This window comes from Genypterus blacodes, unplaced genomic scaffold (genome assembly GCF_046128005.1).
Source record: "Genypterus blacodes isolate CSIRO-AG114 ecotype Tasmania unplaced genomic scaffold, CSIRO-AGI_Gbla_v1 ptg000040l_1, whole genome shotgun sequence".
In the NCBI taxonomy this organism is placed as follows: Eukaryota; Metazoa; Chordata; class Actinopteri; order Ophidiiformes; family Ophidiidae; genus Genypterus; species Genypterus blacodes.
Window position 1 is genome coordinate 1,639,964 of NW_027466853.1, and position 14,835 is coordinate 1,654,798.

The window sequence follows — 14,835 nt, forward strand, 5'->3', positions numbered from 1 at the left end:
GAAAAAACTCCACAGTGTCAACTGGGGAGTCACACAGAGTGAGGCGGGCGACCATCTCGTTTGTTTGTAGAGCACCAGCTTGTTCTGCCTTGCACCAATTCACCAGACGGTCAATCTCCCGCCTGTAAGTGGACTCGTCCCCATCAGAGATGAGTCCAATGAGGGTGGTGTCATCCGCGAACTTCAGGAGCCGGACCGACTGATGACTGGAGGTGCAGTCATTGGTGTACAAGGAGAAGAGCAGAGGGGAAAGAATGCAGCCCTGAGGGGAACTGGTGCTGATGGTGCGTGCATCCGAGACGTGTTTCCCCAGCTTCACATGCTGCTTCCTGTCAGTCAGGAAGTCTGTGATCCACCTGCACGTTGACGGCGTTGTCTACAGACCTGTTGGTTCTGTAGGCGAACTGCAGTTGGTCCAGGTGGTCCAGTTGTCTGCTGCTCCCCCAGCAGACAACAGCGTAATAAAGTGTACTGGCTACAACAGACTGGTATAACATTTACAACATCTTGCTGCACACATTGAAAGACCTCTGCTTCCTCAGGAAAAATAGTCTGCTCATCCCCTTCCTGTACACAGCCTCAGTGTTGGTATTCCAGTTCAGCCTGCTGTCAATGTGGACTCCAAGGTATTTATAATCCTCCACCACCTGAACATCCTCACCCAGAATGCACAGGGCCGTAAAACCGAAAATCTCCCTGGTCTTGGCCACATTCAGAATCAGATGACTCCTACCAGACCACTCTACGAAGTCATCCTCAGTTTTCTGTACTCCTCCACCAGTCCATCCCTAATACACCCAACCACTGCAGAGTCATCAGAAAAGTTCTGCAAGTTGCAAGACCAAGAGTTGTACTGAAAGTTTGTGGTGTACAAGGCGAAGAAGAAGGGAGACAGCACAGTCCCCTGTGGAGCTCCAGTGTTACTAATCACCATCTCGGAACAGAACATTACTCAGTCGAACAAACTTGGGGTCAGCATCACAAGGTTGTGGTCCCATCTGCCAAGGGGGGGAAGGGCAGTGGCACTGTATGCATCCTTGGTATTTGCATACAGTAGGTCCAATGTTCTATTGCAGGGGTGTCAAACTTGTTATAGTTCGGGGCCAGATTCAGCCCAATTCAAACTGAAGTGGGCAGGATTAGTAAAATCATAGCATATTAACCTATAAATGGACAACCCCTTTGTATTAGTGCAAAGAGGTACAAGTTCATATTGCAAATGTTTACTTTTATTTAACTATATTTTTACAAAACATATTGTGAACAGCCTTAAGTCTCTTAAGCAATTTCAACAATAAACAATAACAACAATACAGTTTATATAAAACAACTTGTCAAGATCTAGAAACTATTTTAAATGTACATACATATCCACATCTGTGTAGTAATGTGAACTGAACTGATTTACTATCCATGGATAACTCCAAAAAAAAGTATTGGAGGAACAGAGAGTTTAACTCTGCTGGACAGTTACAATTTGCTTTCACTGACAACAATACAGGAGAGAAATTAAAGATGAATTATAATATTATATTATAAATAATAGAAGTAAAAGGCAAAATGTTCAAAGAAATTTCCAGAACAGAGCATTTACTGAAAAGTACCAAGCTGGAAATGAACGTAAAAGAGCGATTTGGATACTGCTGTGGAAGGCCGGGGAGAGGAAATCGATCAAGAAGATCGTAAGACACAGAAAGCCGTTCACAGACAGAGATTACATGAAACAATCATTTACAAAAATATCCAAGAATCTATCCTCAGAAAACCACCTTTGTGAAACGCTGATCTGATGCTGATGTGGAAACGCTGCATTTCAATGGTGGGATGCCGTCACCTCGCGGGTCACAAAATCGACATGCGTTGTTGAAATGTAGTTTATGGACAATGTACGCTTAAAAGCGCCATAGACGTTTATTTTGCTCTCGCTGGCCACAAAAATGACGTTGCGGGCCGAATCAACCACTTGAGTTTAACACCTGTGTTCTATTGCCTCTGGTGGGGCAGTTAACATACTGGTGAAACATTGGTAAGGTTTTATCCAGAGTGACATGGTTAAAGTCACCAGTAATTATAATATAAGCATTGGGATGTTGAGTCTGAAGTTTAGCAACCGTTAAGGGAATGGCGTCACCAGCCTCCTCCGCATCAGCTGATGGAGGGATGTAAAACAGCCACACCGATAACATACAAAATCTCCCTCGGCAAAGTAATATGGACGAAGCCCCACAGCTCACAGTTCGATGTCCGGGCAACAGAGCCTTTCCTTCACAGTAACATGTCCAGGATTACACCAGCGTTCACTCACATACAGCGCAATCCCCCCCTCCTTTCTTCTTACCACTTCGATTAACATCCCTGTCCGCCCGAACAGTCCTGAAGCCTTTTAACGCCGCACTGTCGTCCGGGAAGTGTGAGTGCAGCCATGTCTCTGTAAAACATAAAATGCTGCATGGACGGTATTCTCTCTGTGTCCTGATCAGTGCGCCAAGCTCGTCCATCTTATTGCCCAGTGACCTCACGTTTTCCATGATGATGGCTGGAACGGAAAGCTTGTATGTCCTCCTCTTGGCCCTCCGCTTAGCTCCAGCTCTGCAACCCCAGCAGCGTCTCCATAGCTCCTTCGGGATGTCATGCCTCGCTCAGGGCAATTTCAGTGATTTACTCAGTGCCATCAGCTGTTCGTGTGTGTAAACAAATGACAATGTCTTTTGAGTGGCCTTGCTCCGCGAGGCAACGGACCAACTCCGCTCAATGCATCGCTCGATAACAGAACAGTGTGAAAAAAGGAACAGTGAAACAAGATAAAAGTTATAAAACAAAAGTAGCAAATACATTCTAAGTTACTGCAAATAAATAGTCAAAAAAGACAACACAAAAAATAAACAACATAACAACTTACACCCACTGTTCCACAGATAGGGTTATGTCGGACTCTGGACCTACAGCAACAAGAAGCCGGACTATAGAGCAAATCATCATTGTGTTCCACTGCGTTTTACTTAGGACACACCTCACAGTTTTAGCCTAAGCTAAAGTGTGTCCAGTTGAAAGGGTTCATAATCTTGGGAACATGTACTGTATGTGCGCTGTATATTTCATGGTAGTCTGCATATTACATTTTTGACACTGGTGGTGTCACCAAAAAAAACTAAACCAAAAAATTTCCCAAGGATGTGGCCTGTAGTTGTGCAGATACAGTATCTTGCTCCACACCAGCTGCTATCACTGTCCTCAGACTGCAATTCTAGTGATGCAAAAATGTTAAGGATTATATAAGAATAACCTTCAGCAGTGACATTTGTCCTTCAACAAGCATACTGTCTAACTCCTTCAACAACATAATTTTGTGGAATAATCATTTGCAAATGGTGTATGTGCACATTTACATGTTTATGAGAGTGCATGCTGTAACTATTGCTGTTAGTGCTGCATAATAGAGAAGATTGTGATCACTTTGTGTTGCGATTGCACGTCAGTGACATTCATTGATTATGCAGTGTTTTTTATAATTAGGGTATTTAGTAGTTGGTATGTTAGTATGTTACTTCATTTAATACTTTTCAATTCTTAAACATCCAAGATGAGTCAAGAGCAATTAGTCATATTTGGGGTTTTTTTAATCACAACTCACCTCTGTGTTGTTCTGGTTGGTCAACGAGAGGCTGAAAACCAGCTGGCTTATCTGAAACATCTTTATATCTAATGGTTTCAGATCAGCCAATCAGATCATCTCATCAAACTGTCAATCAAATCCATTATTGCATTCTGACCCTATCACATTCTATAAAAGCAAACATGGCGACCGGGACAAGTGAGAGATTTGGTAGTAGGATGACATTCAGACTGTGCTTTATCGGAAGGCGGGGGAGCCATGCAGCCCCAACCCTTCCAGGTTCCTGGTTCAATTCCGGACTCCTCCTAGAGAGCCTGTGTGGTTTATCCTGATTCTCCTGGTATGAAGATAAACTGATACACTGCCATTAGTGTATGAATGGGTGAATGTAAGGTCATTGTAAAGGGCTTTGGAGAAAAGTCCGACTAGTGGATGACCGCAAGGCCCGTAAAACTGATGGGAGCCATTAAAAAAGGACCTTCTTGTTGTGTTCTGGTCGTCAGTTCAGTTTAAACTTTATTGAACCTCAGGTTTAATAACCTTAATACCAGCCTGAATGGGGGTCAGTTTTAACTGTCCATTGTGAATAGCTTACAAGCAACTCATAAAATTGTAGCACCTCTTTGAGGGCAAATCCTAATAATGGCCAGGCGCTCATGAATGATGGAACATGATTTTGTTGCACAATATTGTAGTAACAACACATTTAATCTCCCACTGTGCTTTAGGAATGACCCTTGCTGTCTTTCTCTCTGCTTGTATGATGTTTTGTCTCTGCTGTAAATGTCAACAATAGGTGTAAACTGTGGGTTAACAGATATATTAGACTGATGCATTCAGGCACAATACGTTTAATGTGCGCATGTAACAAATCTAATAAATGTAATAATCTTCTCAAATGTTTTAGGGCAGGGGTGGCTAACCAGTCCAGCTCAAAGAGCCACAACAAAACCTAACACCATTTTGAAGACCATCAATGGCATGAAATGGTTCAACTTAACACAAGCACCATAGAGAAGAGGTGACAGAATAAATCCAAATACAGGAGAGCAGTAACACACACACTCTCTCTGTCTCTCTTTCTGTCTCTCTCTTTCACGCACACACTCACGTAGCATAACACACTAAACCAACAAGATAGTGACCTCTGGGATATTATGCAGAGGGGTTTTCCATTTTGCTCCACAAAAAATATAATTCTCCCATTCAGGCAAGAACGTCCGGAGTTCATCTTCATATTTTCGTTCAGCTTTACGCTTTCCTGGATCCATGGCTATTCTGACAGTAGCTACTGCTACTCTGGCTAGTAAAATTCTAAGACTGCGTGCGCACATTAGAATGTTTCATGTTTCGAACATTAATGTTAATTAAAGACATCTCTCGAGATAGCGTGATTACAAAATTAAAATTGGACAGCTGTTTGGCTGTATTGCCAAATATAGCATATGCATTTTAGATGTTATTTTAATTTTTCAATATGAAAATTCTGTACACTCGAACTGGAGCCGAGCCACAAGTCAGGCTGCAAAGAGCCACATGCGGCTTGTGAGCTGCAGGTTCGCCACCCCTTGTTTAGGGGATAAACTTCATTTAATACTGGTCAATTCTTAAACATCCAAGATGAGTCAAGAGTAATTGGTCAAGTCCAAGCCTCTCTTACTTACTCATACTAACTACTACATATCCTAATTCAGGATGTGTCATATGGGCCATTGCTAGTATTTGCACTTATGTGTAATCTGTACTGAATGAAAAACTGAAAGTCTTTGGAAGTGGAAGCATTGATGTTTCACAAATTCTACAATATTTGGCTCCTGGAAACAAATTTATATCTTGAATATTTTTATACTTTAAATATGATCCATCTAAAGGTTCCATTCAAAACCATAAGTGTCAGATCCGTAGGTATACTGGCCACAGAGATAAAAGAATGAATTAAGAACAATGAATGAGAGACTCAATCGGAGAATCAATGGGTCAGCCTTTTAATATCTTGAACTGCTTAGGCTTAACCAATTTCCCCGTTTGGAAGAAGTGGGTAATCTCCTCTCTTTTCTTACTGAAATCTTTCATTCAGCCTATAAGTAGTGTTGTGTTTGAGCGCTGTTCAAAGTTAATTCTGTACAAGCCCGAGTGGTGCAGTAATGACCAGTGACCCTCACAACATGAAATGATGTGCTATCTTTACACACTGCTCTGAAACTGATCAGAACATTTTCACTCACTACACAGACACAATCAATGGCACTCTACCTGTCTGTGGGCAGTTGTAAATGTATGGAGGTAATTATACTGTACACCAATGCCAAATATTTTGGACCATCCAGTTTGTTAAATGCATTGTCTCACCCCATTAACTTCTGTGTATTGATGGCCTCTAAAGGCCCCTGCTGCTTAACAGTGCAACCGGTTAGACCAGTGCATGGCACTACCAAGCCAAGGCTGTATGTGCATTGTAGTCATATAAACTACTCCTTCAAAGGAAGGTCAGCATAATTTACACAAAAAGTAGAGAAAAGTACAAGTTGGCATTCTCTTCATATATGTGACACTGGCTGTAAATTTCACATTATTTCCCACATGTACACACAAAATGTGATTTAATGAAAAAGGAAATCATTCAAAGAGACAAAGTCATTTGTGCTCGGATTCACACCACCACTTAATACAGTTAAGTGGTGGCAACTCACATAGCCTGCATGTTTTTGGAGTTTGAGGGAACTGGAGCATAGTAGACAAAATCTACACAGATAAAAGGACAAACGAACGGACAACACCCGCCTAATTTAAACCCAGGACTTTGTTGATGTAAAGGAAATGCAGGAGCCACATTAAATTGGCTATCTTTATTTAAATTCCCAACAACTGACTGTTGAAAACTATTTACACAACCAAGGACTTTTTATAAATGCAATTACAGTGGAAACGTGTTTTAGACATGCTCAATCAATACAATAGTGTTTAGAAGACATTCAATTATGCTTTGTGTAAAATAATATGCCACATCTGGTGCAGCTGCTATAATATTCATATGCAAGCAAAGTAGAAGAGTCACATGTTGGCATGAATAAGAAAATGAGACCGATATTGGTATGACGGTTGCTTAGGTAGTTGATTTATTCCCTACATCAATGTGACCAAAAACTGATCTGGCAGTATCTGTTTCCATGTGGGCAAAATATTGGAATTTAGTCATTTCTACGTACAAAAGGTTTGATATTTCAAATGTTTTTTGTAGTAGGATTTGCATAAAACAGAGCTCAGTGATGTTTGATGATATGGTATCATACTTCTAATGCAGTTTGTTGCAGCTAAACTGGTTTATTAATATTTCTGCATTGTTTCACCAGACAGTATTGAAGATTATATCCAGACTGCATCATCAAATGTGGAATCAGCGAATCAGGAACTTGCAAAGGCCAACAATTACCAGGTACGGCAAAACATTCAGTATGCCAGTGTTGTACATTTTTGCATTCAATTCTTGCTGTTGCATTGTAATACCGTCACACAAACTATAGCTTGAGCGGGGACTTTGCTCACTAGATTACCAGCTTTATAACCTCCCCACCAGTGTAATAATAGAGATGATGTAATTTCATGTCATACTTCAATAGCTTTCGCCTTCTGATAAATTAACTGTGTTGAAAGACAAGAGACAAAAAATGGTTGCCTTGAGTCTTGAGAAAACACAAACTACAAATAGAATTTCAACTCAATGAGCAAGTCTTACTTCTGCTGAGATAATGACTACAAATTTGCAATTTTATTCAACAAGTTTATTGACTTGGAGAGGGAAATGCATTAATGGACAACAGGCTGCAGCCAGAAATGTAAATAGATTTTTTTCTTTGTGGTTTTTAGAATTTCTGCTTTGCAGCACATATCGGAGACATTTTATGAGATGCCCAAGGTGCTTTTATCACTCATGGAAATATTTGTGACTTTTGCTATTTTGTGGGATTATCTCAGCAGACCAGAGATCAGTGTGGCTCTGTTGTGTATGCCCCTAGCTATAGTAAATCACATATCGACATTGATGTCATTGTGTTAATAAAATATATACCTTTTTGCGTTAGATGGGGTATTCTACAGTTTCAAAGCTACATCCATACATATTATCTGCAGCTAGAGTTTATCATGGTCCTGCGTGTTTCCTCTGTCCCTCTCTGTGTGAATTTGTCTTTCCATCTCTGGTTTATCACATGTGTATCATCAACCAATCAGTCACAATAATTAGATCTCAACCACTCACCTGCTCCCTGTGTCCTTGATTTGACCCTCAGTTTATACTAAACCAGCCATTTCTCCACTGTTCACTGATGAATCTTCCTGCCAGCCTCTTGTTGGAATGTTATTATGACATGTTGCCCGCTTTCTTGCAATCATTTGTGTTTTTGAATGTTCCATATGTTCCCTTTGTGACGTTTGATTCTTTTTAGTTTTTAGTAGACCTTAAGACTGTTTTGTTTCTGTGCATATCTTTCCCTTGAATTTTGTAATTTTTTCATAGGTTTTTGGCCTGTTGTTCCATCACACTTCTTCCAGATTTTCCTATTATAGAAGACATCATCTATTCAACAGTCAAATTTAGTCAAAGTTTAAAAGGTCTATACGTCCTCTTTTTCATTGCATCTTAGAGATAAAGGAACACCACCCTCAAGAAGCACACAATGGGGTGTAAGGTGTGACTGTGTGTTGGCTCACAGATCAGGTAGGAGGGCCAATTTGCCGGATTTTGCTCAGGGTCCCAGGGAGGTCAGGGCTGGCTCTGCCAAAACACCATAACAGCCATTAGTTGCCACAAGCCGCCCTAGTCGTGTGCGTCACACATCTCTGCAGGTGCCAAATGATTGGATCAATAAAGCAATCTACCCACTCTCATATGGAAACAACACTCTCAAAAGGAGTAGCACAGTGGTACAGATACATGTAAGAAGCCACAAGTTCATACCTGTTGTAATCTGTTGTTACTGAATAAATGTATGCACACCTCTGATTCAAACAGGAATTTGACTATGTCACAAACAATTGCAATTTCAATCCTTATGAACAGCATGTCAAGTCACCATTAAAAGCATTTACTAGCTTAGCAACAACGGAAAACAATGAAAACCAGGAACCCGGAAAACATTCTAATAAGCCCTTCAACGGGCTGCTCACTTTTTATAAACAAACCGCAGCTTGCTCATGACATCATCTAACTGTTTTATTCTTATCAACCATAACTCCACCAAAATATGGAAAAAATTAGCTATCTCACTCCTGATCAAAGGGGACATTTTAAGGGTGGGCGGTCAGAGCGGCATTGCGGCCTGCATGAGACTGCTGAAGTCGCAAAAATGAACTTAAAATGAAAGGTTTTGAGCTTTTTTTGGGCAAATAAATGCCGTCCTGAATAGTTCACACGACCAACTCACAGAAAATGACCAAAATGTTGTAAAACGTCAATAAGATGTGATCCATTATGCCTAGATGGTTGAAATTTGGTATTGATTCAGACAGCAGCCTTGTGGACAGGAAATGTATTGGCTCCAGGAAAATCTATGAATGCTATGGAAAGTAATTGATAGAATTGATTTTTACCTGTATTTTCATTTATAATGCTGATTGTTTTCGTTCAACACATGGAATCTCATGGTGAGGATGTCTAGAATAATTTTGAGCTTTGCTGTGTTTCTGTAATATTCTGTAATGTGAGTTATGTGCATGAAGGGGTTAATGGCTGTGGAAGCTTTCAATGAAATTGTATTTTACTACAAATTTGACCAGAACATTATTGGGTTAGGGCTAGGGTTAAGGTTAGGGTTGCATTATTGCACCAGTCATTTTTATACATTTACACATATCCAAATGTTTGCAGGGCAGTTTCAAGAGTCTGACATGTCTGCAGCAATCTCTGCATGTCGCCCATGTGCTCTGCTCTACATGTGAGTGAACAAATGAGTGAATGGCAACAGCTTTCCCATTAATTGTCATTTCATTATCTCAAAGAGAGCTGAGCCGTGACCAAGCTCACACTGAGCAATTTTGCTCTCCACCAATCCAGGCATCCGCTGCCTTTGGAGAGGCAGAGCAGCTAAATGGAAGAGAAACAACAAAGTGAGGACAGACAGCTGAAGTTGAGGAGCAGTGCTCTCACAGTGACACACAGACCTGACCAATGATCTTTTCTGTGGAGAACACAGTGAAATTAACAATTGCATCTTATAGCATGCTACATTCAGGCATAGGAGAGGTGCTGATAACAATGACATTATCATTTCCTGTAAAATACACAGTAAGAATACTGCCATCTGGCATTTAAAAATACACTTTTATGATCATTACATAAATGCAAATTATTATACATTTTACTTTCAGATTTTTATTATTTTTTATTTACTCAAAATCATTATGAGATGATTGGCACCTTTGTAATTACTTTATCTTTTGGAACTTGTGGATATCTTTAAAAAGATACAAATTGTCCTTTGCGGACTTCACAGGTCTGAATATTTGTTCCTGGGCCAAACACTGACTATTTTACCAAATCTGATAGGGACCCATTCATTTATAGAATAACACATACCTAGATAGTATACTAGAATGCACAATACACATTTACTGATGCACTGCATCTAAACTATTAGGGCCAAGCAGGGCACCAACTTTGAGAAATCAAATCAAGAAAGACAATGTTGTGAAATAACCCATTGTTTAACTCACTTCTGCATTACAGGAGTTTGTCTTTCAAAACCACTGCATTTTTGTGGCAGTTGTGACATGAACGAAGCACAATCTTGAACACATAATTTTGTATTTTGCTTGCCTAAAGACAGAGCAAGTCTTGGTCATTCTTTGTCAGGTCCTGTTTTGTACAATAACAATGTTGCACAAATCCGAGGCAAATTTGGCCCCTTTTTTTTAATAATCTGTTAGTTGTTTTAACAATAAACCCAATGTGAAAAGAATATGGCGTTAGAGTTAATGGCTCTGCTGCAAATACACTGCAAAAAGTGAACAGAATGGATTGGGGAGAGTAAAAGGGAGTGTGAAACAAAGAGATTGAGCATTTTACAGCAGCTCTATGCACTTAATTAGACTTTGAAGCTCTTTGCTGCTGGTCTACATGCACCACTGCACATCTCCACCAATAGTAAATTAAGAACGGATGTCATTTTCTTCTAGTCACCCGCCATGTCTACTCACTTTACACTGAAAATAAATTGAATCTATAATCCATTATCCGGAGGCAGATTACTCTCCCCTCTCCAAGTTTCTCTAGTTGCACTGATGTTTTATCACCTCATCTGTGTTCAGTAGACCAAGATGAACTGTGATTGTTGATTGCTGCACAAGATGGTTTATAATTACCAATAAAGCACAGATGCTCTAACAATGCAGTTTCGGCTGTAGCCATCTTCACACTCAGAAAAGCGTCCAAAATAACTGAGGTCATTATTTGTTCGATAGGGGGGTTTCCACTCTGATGTCATTGTTAAGACTTAAAAGTCCATCCATCTTCAGAGTTGAAAATTGATCTCTTAGCGAGTGACTACATTCTTCTGAGTCTGAAAAAAATCAATGTAACACCATTTTCTTCTGCCTAAATTGAGGATAATATAGAGTGCTGCTATTGTGATGTGATGTGGAGTGAGCACAGAAAGGGGAAAGGAAAGGACATGACAAAAAGAATGATGGCTTATAGATGAATGGGTAGATGGATGAATGGACCTATCCACACACAGACACATACAAATTGTTGCCCTTTTGACGAATAAGATAATGAAAAAGAATAACCTAATCACAATGTTAAAGGTCTGACTGATAACTGTTCTTGATCTGGGATGGACTAACTCTGACAGATTGCAGGCAGGCTGACTTCCTGTTCAATCACTCACTATGCAGTCCTTCTGTCCCCCTGGTCTCTTTATGTTGCTTGGAGGGATATGGAGTAGAAATAATAATGTTGAAGTTAGCAAAGCTGGTGTCAGTGACACTTGTCTGGCTCAGAGTCACAGCTAAGTCAACATATTAAAGAAGAGAGAGATCAAAATACACCAGCCATAAAAAAGCTATTTGCTTGGGTTGCAGTCCAGGAAATCAGAGGAACTGTTTTATTATTATATAAAACAGCACCACCACAAGAGAGAATCATTTCACAGTGTTGATTATGCTTTTCAACTTATAATTCGAAATGGCTCATGTTTATCCTTTTTCTTCAACATTTTATTTCATAGCTTGAGTATAAAGTACCAGTGACAAGGGCACAAAGTGTACAAATCATTAGTGTTTGAAAATCAGTGGTTATGTGATATTAGCAGGGTCTGTCAGAGCAAAAACATCATAGAAATAACCCCAAATATCTGCTTGTGCTGTAAAGTGCCATTATATGTTTGCTTGGATACAGTGCTTTTAACACAAAAGTGTTATATGTTATATGTGTTTTGGTTATTTCACACTATGTGGATCAAACCCACCCCTTCTCCTCAGAAACAGAAAACAATGTCTATACCTAATACCCTGGCTTAGGTGCTGACAAATTTAGAAGCGAATGAGTGCAGGGCTGAGAGTCACAACGTACTGCATGTGTGCAGCCAGTGGAGCCAAGAGTACAAAGCCTTGTTTAACCACACTGCTGGTGCTTCACCCAACAAACACGACTAGCTCATCTCTATTGTTCAGTGTTGACCATCAATAATTGCACACAGCAAGTAGCTTTGTTGTGTCTTTCTTTTTAAATTTGATCTTAAGTCCCTGCTCAGGATGAGACAGAAATTAACAGGATATCTTTAGAACCTTGTTGATTTGTGTAAACCTCTATATGCAGTAGGAAGCTGGTTTTGCAGAAGGGCAATATTTTCTGTCAATATTCATGCTATGTAACATAAATTGACAGTGGGCAGGGTGAGCAGATGCAAGGTGATTGATGAGTTTACATTCCACCCAACTCCACCTGCCCACTCAAACTGTTTTTGGTGTGTTGGTGTGAACACTTCAAGGACAGAACTGAGAGCAGCATTTTTCATAATGCATTGTCCAAAAACTTTACTGTCTTTGTATTTGAAACGAAATGTGTCCTCTGCTTTTGTGGTTGTATATTTTTATCGAAGTAAGCATATGACATGACAGAGCGCATACAGTTATGGGCCATTTTGGAGATTGTTTTTTTATACATCTTATACATCATATCGTACTTAGCACATTGACTAAGAACAGTGCTTAAAATGCTGTTTAATGGACACAGGCCAGCTAATCAGAAATTAGTTATTTCAGCATTGACAGTATAATCAAAACATTCTGCCTTCAATAAAAAAATATATTCATATTGGTCAGTACTTGTTGAAGTGAGTGTCACCAGGCTTCCTTCCAGCATGCATGGAAGGGCTGTGAAGTTTGTGTTTATTTGCCGCTCCTCTTAAATGTCATAATCAGGGTGACTGCATGGGACTCAGAGTTTTATGTAAATTGCTTATAAGCCGATTACAAGTGAGGCAGTTCTGCTGTAAACATTATTTATTTTACGAACTTCCAATTTTCCCTACTAGAGGCGATAAACTGAGAATAATATTATGGCCATTATCGCTGTATTGCATTATTGTTGTATTATGAGGATATTTCTCATGTCATACAAGGTGAGTCGTTTTTCTCCCCTACATGCTGAGTTTGATGTACATGGAGTGGAGACATGAGATAGATGGTTGCTTTGCATCAGCATCAATGCATTCTTCCTCAGAGGGACTATATATGTATAGAGTTTATGATGGACATGGTTCAGATGAAAGGTGAAAAACAATGCTTCTTCATCAAACTCCAGCACTTACATAACACGATGAGACAGCCATTGAGATATGATGTGCAAGCAAAGACAACAAAAACAAGAGAGAAAAAGCATCCTTATCCCTGTTAACAATGGTACTTACATGCATAGCAGTTGCCTAAGTTGATGATTTAAAAACGTTTTCTAAGAAGTAATGATGGACGTCTGACAGGAATCATTTCCCATCCACTCGACAGTGGTCAATGGTCTGTATCTACATCATGAATGACTTTAAATGCCACTCATCATACAAGTATAAAGGTTCAGAATATTTTCAGTATATTCTGTCCAGTAAGTGGAATACATTATATGTATAGTAGGTGCATCAACACCTACTGTAAGAAAAACTTGGATGATTGGGATGCTGAACGCTATTGCAATGGCATCATGGTGATGTCACATGGACCTATGTCAAGCATAAATACTGTAGGTCTCCAATGATTTCAAGACTTAACATTAATAGATACAGTCTAACATTAGACTGCCTCAGTGCAAGACAGTCCTGGTTTGAATCCCATGCCAGCTCTGGTCATTTGTGTCTGGAGTCTCCAAGTCCTACCTGTTTCTGCATCAGTTATCTCCACATAGTTAGGTTTACCAGGTGTATCAAAAACATGTGCTGTAGTTTAATTACTCTGAGCGTTGCCCTTCACAAAGCAATGCAATAAAGGTTTCTTCCTCCTAACAATTCCTTGACTGTATAAAAGATCTGCACACAAAAGATCTGCACACAAATACCAAAGGAGTCATGGGATCTTTCTTTTCCTTTGAGTCTACATGTGTTTTGTGGACATGGGGAAGGCGTATAACAACATGTTTGAGGTGGCCTGTTATATGCATTGTATAACCTGAAAACCATCAAGCCATTCAGTCCCACTCAGTACCAGTGGGTGTGACCAAGAATTCACCGTGTCAGCTATTGTGTTTTTGTCTTTCATGGACAGAATTTTAAGATGCTGCAAAGGACTGGTGGGTCCACTTTGGTGACCAGAGCATTGAATGTCTGATGATGTACATCTGCTGGCTTTGTCCGGCTGTGACCTTTACTATATATTCGTTGCAGTTGGCAGCCAAGCAGTTGGAATGAGAATTAGGGCCCCCAACACAGGCTATGATTCTGTGTCAGAAAAAGATGGATTGTCCCTACGGCCTGGAGGGGAGTTGCTGCCTTATGGGAAGGGTTTATCTCATCTCAGTGTTTTGCTCATGCTCAAGTGACTGTAAAATGGAGCAAAATACCACTGGGCGAAATAAAGCAGGGACTGTTGTCATGCACATGTTTCTCTAGTAAAGACTGAGATACAGTTATTTTGTTCTGAAAGAAGCCAGTTGAGCTCTTTCAGCATCCTTGACACCTTCCCTAGGGAAGTATTCTACACACATCAAGCTGGGAGGAGACTCCAGGGAAGACTGAGAACAT

At 40.0% G+C, this 14,835-nt stretch overlaps 1 protein-coding gene across 1 annotated transcript in view; it reads left to right on the forward strand.

The window, feature by feature from the left end:
- tsnare1 (T-SNARE Domain Containing 1) overlaps positions 1-14,835 on the forward strand; it is a 131,004-nt gene that overhangs the window by 91,328 nt on the left and 24,841 nt on the right. The window contains exon 10 of the mRNA XM_076148512.1: positions 6,964-7,046. Coding sequence (XP_076004627.1) covers positions 6,964-7,046 — 83 coding nt within the window. The remainder of the gene's footprint in view (positions 1-6,963; positions 7,047-14,835) is intronic.